Source organism: Necator americanus, chromosome III (genome assembly GCF_031761385.1).
Source record: "Necator americanus strain Aroian chromosome III, whole genome shotgun sequence".
Classification (NCBI taxonomy): Eukaryota; Metazoa; Nematoda; class Chromadorea; order Rhabditida; family Ancylostomatidae; genus Necator; species Necator americanus.
Window position 1 is genome coordinate 5,815,141 of NC_087373.1, and position 8,893 is coordinate 5,824,033.

Below are 8,893 nucleotides of genomic sequence, written 5' to 3' on the forward strand. Positions count from 1 at the left end.
TATATTGGGATCAAAACGACATGAACCTCGGTGCAATTGCGTAAGCTTCTCCTCTCAAGGCGGCACGTTGGAGCCAACGGTCGGAATCGAGGTGGGACCATCATCAGCTGCAGCCATGAGTGGTGCTTCCAAGGTTATCCTCTCGATTCCGACCGCTACGCTTTACCGCACCGAGTTTCATTTCGTTGTTATCCGACTATATGTATTTACTGTTCAAAGTGGTCCATACATTTTCGGTTTTCCCTTGCACTCTCCGGCCATTTGAAGATTTTAGCCAGCTGCAGTGTTAAACTGGTTAACTGAACTTCGGTCTTCAATTTGAGGTTAAATATGGGGACTTTGCTAGTTTCACCACCAATTAATGCAGTAATTAATCACATACAATTGTTTAAAAGATTTTATAGAAAGAGCCGAAAGCTATTGTTTCATCACGGTCATGTTCATCTTCATCATCATACCGATGATGGTCACTTATAGTGACATCACTGCAACTCGGGCATTAGTTGCGGGCATTTTTATAGTAGCTCTTGATTGATGTGTGTTAGCTACACCCTACACAATCTTGGTCATTTTAACTCTTCTTACTCCATTCTGATTATCAGATATAAACCGATGGCCTTGCCGTTTCTGCGTGACTGTTACAAAATATACTTTTTGATTTTTCTGAAGTTCCTAATTATGCCTCTTCCCTCGAGTGCCACCACCAAAACATCGCATCAAACGAGTCACTTCCTTATGGTCCTCATTATGCACAGTCACCCGCAATTAAGGTGCAGTCAGTCTGTGGATTGGTAATAGTGTTCCTTTTAAAAGTAAGTAAGCACGCACTCCCCTAGATATAAGGACTGATGCGGATGGTGAGCACTGAAATGCAGTAGAGAGATAAAGCGTTGTCACCCCCCTATTCCACACTGGACCTGCAGATATTTCGCCACATACACCACTGTGGTCACCCTTTTGTGGGCAACATGCCTGCTCCTCTACTTGGTGGGTTTTTATAAAATCGTTCGCTACTCTTCTTTGCTTTACTGATTTTGTTCAGATCCGGCTGCCGCTTCGGCTCTGTAGTAGTATCAGATCCAGATTATCTTACATATTCAATATAAAATGTTCATTCAAGTGCATAATAATACTATGGTTAGAATTATAATAATAGTACAATAATAATAATTAATACTACTATGTCATCAATACTATTAATTTTTTTACCAATTGTATGCGAAACTGATCTTAAGCAAGCAATTTGAAACTACACTATGGTATATAGAAGTGTGGATAATTTGAAATGGGTGGAGTAATATTATAATTCTAATGCAACCACCTCAAGGTAGAACCATAGTGTACTGTTAGTGACTACCGGGTGAATAAGCGTTGATGTTTCAAAACATGAGGTCACCGCAGCAGCATTGCGAAATCCATCCTAAAGTCATAAGACGTACAACTAGCTGAAATATCGTTCCCAGAGACGAGGGCGTCACAGTAGAGGTTATTGGTGCCAAGCAGCAGCACAGAAGTAGGCTGCTGAACACATTGTTTCATATCTATTTTCTTCTTTCTTGTTTAACGTTTTCCTTCACTCCTCTTAGTTTCATTTCATTTTTCCCTTATTCCTACCTATAGACTAGTTCTTGTAGATGTATGCAATTGTGTTTTGAATAGGCCGTATCTTCAACACTTGATGCATTGTTTTCAGATTTTCATTATGAATCACGATTCCGGAGTATTAATGATGTATCCTGCTGAACTAAAGAAAAATATCGGACGTCCTCACTTGCTGTGGAGTTGGTGAGGATTCGTTGTTGAGGGTTGTTAGGGCTGCCAACGCTTGAAATTGCAGCTGCAATAGCAGTCAGATTCTTGATTGTGATTTGTTGCTGCACATGAAAAACAAATAGAGAGGCCTTGCATTGGGCCTTCACTAGGAGAAGACAACGAAGCGTCCAATAAATTTGTTTTCAAAGTGTTTCGTGTAGCAAAATCTCTATCTCTGTCAGATAGGAAGTTATCTATAGCAGTGTTATGTTCCGTAATTATTCAAATTATATTTTTATGTTGGTTGTAGTTATACTAGTACTAGTGTTGTTTTAAGTAAGAAAAATGACAAACTCCGATGTTCTCTACGAAGTGATGGGATGCCCATCGAATTCCTCGACTGGTTACTCAGTGGTGGGTTCATTTAAAGTTTCAGCAAATCGGTTTCTAAGAAGCCAATGGAATGGTTTGCATAGGAAACTTTCTATATGATTTCAAGCTGGTCGCGACATTTTTTTGTCGCGTTCCTACCAGTGCTAAAGGTGGACCTTTTTGCAAACGCCGTTATGATCCGGAAGTATCCTTGTCAGTATCGTGTATTGGTGTATATAGAATGTTATGTATTAGTTGCATGTTGTCACTGTAATTTGTCGTTTCATAATGTAAGCTCTCTCGATTTCGTAAGTTTGAACTTGAATTGTAGTGGGCAGTCATGTGCGCACCAGTCACGTGAGCGGCAGCCATGTGACATCAGGCGGGAAATCCGTCTATGCAAAGAACTCGCTCACAGTTACTCGGTTGGTCTAGTCAGGTGTGTATCATATATTTTGGTAAAAGCCTCATTCGACTGTGAGTGGCTGCGGGTTCCAACCTCAACATCCTGCCATTTCATCGCGTCTGGATCGAATTCGTCAGGATATGGGAGGTGTACTCCTTTTTAAAGCCGGATTTGACAGATACCTGGAAATGCTGAGTCCAGTAATGCCCTCGCCGTTGTCTTGTATTGTTTGATGTGAATGAAGTAAAGCTTTCTACAGAACGTATGCTGTATCAAGTGCAATTTACGCCCTTAAGCACATCCCACACTCATTCGGCATCTGCGCTGAATGCACCTCGCGTCGCTATGCACTCTATCTTCTGGGAGATAATTCTAAATAATGTGTTTAGTTGGAAACCTATCAATAGAGTGAAGAGTACATATTCGCTCTAAAATTCTTCAGTCTATGCAAAGATAACTCGCTTCACTTGCAAATGTGCGTAAATTTTTCAGGAAGGGGGGAGGAGCACGTTATCGTTGGCATGCTCCCCCCGGTACCCTTAATCATTACTGGACAGCATGGGAATTTGCGCGAGCAACTGCGCGTGCTCGTCCCCTTCTATCTCATCGGAACAAAGAATGCCCCTAACACGGTAATATTTTCTGATAAAACGTGAAGGTTCTGTGGCAAATTCTCTACTCTATTTGCGTATTCTATCCATTTTTTGATTCCTTGCAAAGTAATGGGCTTGGAACTGAAAACATTCATTTTTTAATGACTAAACTTGGATGCCAATTTCGAGTTTTCGCCATGCTCTAACTATACGTTCTCGCTCTGTTTCTCGGTGATTCCTTTCAGGACTGCCTCCTTATTTCAAAGCTTATTGCGTTTGTAAAGTTACAAAACAAGTAAATTAGCAAGATTCTATTCTCGTACATTATTTTATTTTATACGGTAATTACCAATGAATATTTCTTCTTTTTCTCATTGTTGCAGTGAATGCCTGGGATGAAAATATTCGACTTTGCAATACAATACAATACGATGCAAAGTGATCTGAGATACGTCAAGTTTGCTGGTTCAAGTTTGGAAAGGAGGCTTGCAATCACTCTTCAATCACTATTTAATTATTGTGTTCAGATAAACTAAGCAGAAATTTTGAAATTCCTCACTAATATTAAATTCAAAAACTTAAATCTAGGTTTTCAGATATTTGAGAATTTGAAAAAAACAAGCAAACATACGAGGGATGGAAACTTTTTTATGCTCGGAGTAAATCTTATGTTTTTAAAATCGTTTCTACTTTGCTCTTTCTGGTCCAAGATCTCATTCATACTCTCATTTCACTTTTAAAGCACTCGATTGTTGGTACTGCGTTAAATTTCGAAGTTAACTGAACATTCTTGTGCGTTTGATTTTCTACGTTGCTTGAAGAAAACTAGTCTTGAAGAAAATTCACATTTCATTGGATGTGGATCATTCATAGCTAGCTTAAAAATGTCGCTGCGACACTGCTTTTGATCTTTTGCGGTTTTCGAGCTCTTCTAGTACATCTATACTCAATTAGTTATGTAGAATCAATTTTTTTGCATGAGTTATTTGGTGTAAGCGGCAGCTGTCGTCTTTTTTGCTCCAGCTACCGTATCATCGGACGCGACGCGATAGATCAGATGCAGATTTCTTCTCGAAGCCTAGTGACTTCATTACGTTATTGCATCTTTTTAATTGACGTTTCTAGAACTTTACGATTTTTCACAATATTTGTCGGTATTCTTAGAGGTCTTGGACTTTTTCTGACTTATTTTCCTTATTTTTAAGAGACTCACTGGCGAATAATCTTTCAATACCCCTAGTTCACTATATGCTCTTTATGAAGTTACTCTACTTCCTCTCTTTATGTAGTTACTCTATATAGTCTCTTTGTCATGTAAAACGAGAGGGTTGTCGCTAAACTACCTCTTTGCGTTTCCAGCATGAAATTCTAACGAACCCCTTCGCCGTTTTCATTCCGGAGTACAAAAAGCATTCAGAAGAATGAAAAACTGTCTGGAGCAGTTGAGAGTGGACTGAGGTGAAATTTTCGGGAATTCTCGACCCTTTTCACTTACTAGAGGTTTACTTTTGCTTTAGATATGGCCCGGAACGAGCATCTTGTATGATTTTAGCAGTTACATGTCTATATAACCACAGCAATATACTTTAATGAGCCTCACGTTGATTTCGAACGTAGATCTCAGGGCGAATGTGAAGGTTCAGGTGGTAGCGGACTGTCTGTCTGTAGAGCATGAACTTTTGGTTTTATAGCTAGAGGTGCCAATACTTGTACTACTCTCTGTCTACTTGGCGACACCAGCGCAAGTTCGCTAAAATCCTGCATGTCTGTATACCGCGCACCGCTTGCTGGACGCGTAGCGGTCGTCCGGTACAACACAGCTACAGCTGTCTATATATGCGTGTAAATTGATCTAGTATGTCACATAATTTCAGATAACATTTGAAGATTGCTCAAGAGTGAAATTTTCGAGAATTCTTTCTTTCATTTTCCTTCTCAAAGTGGAATAATTAACTTTTACTGATGGTATTTCACTTTTTTTTTTTGAAGAAGAAGAGGTTCCGTTGTACAAAGACAGGGCCATCGTCCCATCGTGGTCCTTTTTTAGTTCTTCCGAGGAAGTTTGCATTTGCAAATCACCTTGATCACCTTGACTCCCGTTGGTCTTCGAACCGGTCGAGCGGGCGCCAGTAATTCTTCCATTTGTCCCGGTCGCGTGCCAGAGTAGCCCAGTGGTTCCTCCTTTCGCGTGGGACACGAAGAGCATCGTAATTTTCTTTGAAGGACTTCGTGAAGAAATCTGACCATCGGGTCGGCGGTCTTCCTGTATTGCGCTTAATATCGCGGGGAATCCAGTCGCTCACGGCTCTGGTCCAACGGTTGTCGTTAAAGCGCATCACGTGTCCGGCCCACCTTATTTTACTTTCCTTGGCAAACGCGGCGGCGTCTCTGATCTTCGATCGCTGACGTAGGAGAGAACTTCGAATCCCGTCTCTCACTTGCTTGAAACGGGATACTCCTAGCATCACTCTCTCAATTGCGCGTTCAATGACGCTCACCGCGTTTTCTTCCTGCTTGCGAAGTGCCCAGGTTTCTGAGGCATAGGTCAAAGCAGGAAGTACGGTGGTGTTGAAGAGGTGAGCACGGAGCCGGGTGTTCTTGGTCTTCTTCACTACGTCCTCGATGCTCTTGTACGCTCCCCAAGCCGCTCTTCTCCTCCTGCCCAGCTCGGGGGCCAGGTCGTTCATCATGTTCAATTCCCGACCCAGATAGACGTAGCTGGTGCATTCGGATATGTTCGTTCCGTTGAGCGCGAATGGGGCATCCGAGATCCATCCGTTCCGCATGAACATCGTCTTTTGAAGATTCAGCTCAAGACCGATGCATCCACATGTTTCGGCGAATTCGGTCAGCATTCGTTCCGCTTGGCTGATGCTAGGTGTTATCAGTACGATGTCATCAGCAAAGCGCAAATGGTGTAGCTGCCGACCATCGATCTTCACTCCCATGTCGTCCCATTCCAACTTTCGCATTGCGTTCTCGAGGGTGGCTGTGAATATTTTGGGTGAGATTGTATCACCCTGTCGAACCCCCCTCTTCACGTCAATGATGATATTCTTGTAGAATGGCGAGATTCCGGTCGTGAAGTTACTGTACAACTCTCGAAGCACCTTTATGTACTGAGTGGGAACGCCTTGGTTGTCCAAGGCTTCCACGACCGCTTCCGTCTCAACTGAGTCAAAGGCCTTCTTCAAGTCGATGAAAGTGAGACAGAGCGGCATCTTGTACTCTCGTGATACCTCGATGAGTCTCGAAACAGTGTGAATATGGTCGATCGTGCTGAATCCTTTTCGAAACCCTGCTTGCTCGCATGGTTGTCCTTCATCCAAGACCTTTTCAATCCTATTAAGGATCACTCTTGTGAAGAGCTTGTAGATGACGGACAGTAAGCAGATTGGGCGATAGTTGCCGATGTCATGTGGATCTCCCTTTTTATACAGCAACACGGTCTTGCTGGTCTTCCACTGTTTAGGGACCTTGCATTCCGACAGGTAACGTGTGAAGATCCTCGCCAGGGTGTTGATGAGTACTGGCGGAAGGTTCTTCAGGTGTTCTGGTTTTATTCTGTCGGGACCGGCTGCCGTACGATTTCTCACCGACATGATAGCATGTCGTATTTCGGACGGGAGAACCGCTGGAATGACATGTCCATCTTCCCTCAGATGGTGAGGAGGCAAGTGGGCACGGCTGTCGAAGAGATCAGAGTAGAAGTCGTAGATGATTTTCTCCATTCCCCTTCTCGATGCAATGGTTGTTCCCTTCGGGTTCCGGAGAGCTGTCATCCTTGTCTTGCGACTGGCGAAGTCTCGGCGGGCATAGCGGATGCTTTTTCCCGCCTCTGCTGCTTCAGCCAGCACTTCTGCTCTTCTCTCTTTAAGGTCTTTCTTTATCGCCTCTCTGCAAAGCCTTGCGAGCTCGGACGTAAGCTCTTGGTTCCCTGCGGCTCGTGCTGCTCCACGCTGGCGTATCAGCTCAAGAGTTTCAAGAGACAGGCGTCTCTTGGTTGTTTTAATACTCTCAGCCTTCTTCGCGCAGTCATGAAGGTGTTTGACAAGCCGGTCGTATTCCTCGTCGATGTTGTCCATTGCGGAATCTTCCCAAAAGCCGGCTAACGTAGCGAAGAGATCCCAGTTGATGGTAGTTCTGGGATCTCTCTTGCTGAACTTGGCGGCTTTCTCTGCTCTCCGCGTGAAAGAAAATCTTCCTCGGAGGAGGCGATGGTCCGATCCCGTATAGAACTTTGGTACAACAGCGACATCCGTCAGGCAGAACCTTTTATTGACGATGATGTGGTCTATCTCATTACGGTACCCTCCACCGGGTGACTCCCACGTCCAGCGTAGAGAGGAGGGCTTCTGGAATTGCGAGTTCCCATGGATGGTCTTAGTCGTCATGATGAACTCGGAAAGCCTCTCCCCCTGGTCATTCCATTGTAGGCCGTGGGTCCCGATGTGAAGTTCCTCCGGCGTTCTTCTTGGGCCAACTTTGGCGTTGAAGTCGCCAATTATGACCTTGTAAAAGGCATGATCTTCTCGGTAGAACTTCTCCAGGTCCATATAGAAAGCTTCGACTTCTTCTTCTTCGTAGCTTGATGTTGGAGCGTAAGCGACGAAGATAGTCAAAGCCGGTGTGGGACCACATCTTCTCATCCGCAGACGTCCGATTCGGGTCGTGAGTTGTTCGAAAGAGTCGATGTTCTGTGCCATACTCGTGTTGACGAGGACGCCAACTCCACCAACACCTCTACTGTCGCATGTTCCTAAGAACAGTTCTTCTCCAGTTTCAAATACAGCGTTGAGAGAGTGACGTCGTCTCGTCTCGGTCAGTCCGATGACGTCGTACTTGATCTTCTTGGCTTGCACCATCAGATCTTCGATGGCCGCTTCCGATGCAAGCGTGCGTGCGTTATAAGTACAGATCGTCATCCTAGTCCTTTTCCGTTTCGGTAGCCTACATGACTCCTGCAACCCCGTCCTACCTGGCGCTACCGTACCAGGCTTTCTACCGGAGTCAGGAGACTCTTTTCTATTACTGTTTTTTGCATGAAATTTAAAACCCACGGGCAGGTTGCAAGCCTCTAGTCCCATGGGTTTTTGGGAGAACTTCCGTTCTCCCAGAGTGGACATGTGGAGCTTATTTGTTGGAGGCGACTCCAAACCGCCTCCCTTGCACCTCCCAGTCAATTGATTGCAGGCTTTTGGCCGGACCGACGTGCGGGATACAATGATTTTACGAGTCAGTCCTGGCACAGCAGAAGCAGGGAGTCCATCCCCTGAATCCACCTGCGTCTCTGGGCAAGCACAAGGTCGCTTTTGGTCCGCGGTTAGCCCCCTATCCGCCACCTGGGGACGCGCCACGTAGCCTCGCGACTAACCGGCTGTGATCCCTCTAGTGAGGGAGATCCGTGGCATTTGCAAATATTTAATACTAATTCGAATACTTTATTGAATCTCCGCATCTTTTGAAAAGAAAGTTCCTTTTCTTTAAAGGCAGCGCATTACGATTCTGACATGGTGTGGAATCCACTGCGAAAGAAAGTTCTCGTAGAGTTCGGATAGTCGATTGCGGAGCCAAACTCGATTCCGTTCATCCTTTCCCATCATCGTAAAAACTAATTCGTCATCGTCACAAAAACGGTGAGGAAGGCACCGTTCCTGTACGTACGCACATTGGGGCCCGTTCTAACGTACCTCGTAGGAATTAAAGCTGTTCCCACGTCGTTTTTCTTTTTTTAGGGGAAGACGAGTGGAACCACACAGGGTTCCACAAT

The 8,893-nt window shown here is 44.5% G+C and overlaps 2 protein-coding genes across 2 annotated transcripts; both read right to left on the reverse strand.

The window, feature by feature from the left end:
• Positions 1 to 5,207: 5,207 nt before the first annotated feature.
• Positions 5,208 to 8,048, reverse strand: RB195_008713 (uncharacterized protein; the record flags this gene model as incomplete). The annotated part of the gene is made up of 1 exon (XM_064195349.1): positions 5,208 to 8,048. The coding sequence occupies one exon, from the start codon at positions 8,046 to 8,048 to the stop codon at positions 5,208 to 5,210; it is 2,841 nt and encodes a 946-aa protein (XP_064046495.1).
• Positions 5,208 to 8,534, reverse strand: RB195_008714 (uncharacterized protein; the record flags this gene model as incomplete). The annotated part of the gene is made up of 2 exons (XM_064195350.1): positions 5,208 to 8,395; positions 8,498 to 8,534. The coding sequence occupies 2 exons, from the start codon at positions 8,532 to 8,534 to the stop codon at positions 5,208 to 5,210; spliced, it is 3,225 nt and encodes a 1,074-aa protein (XP_064046494.1).
• Positions 8,535 to 8,893: the final 359 nt, after the last annotated feature.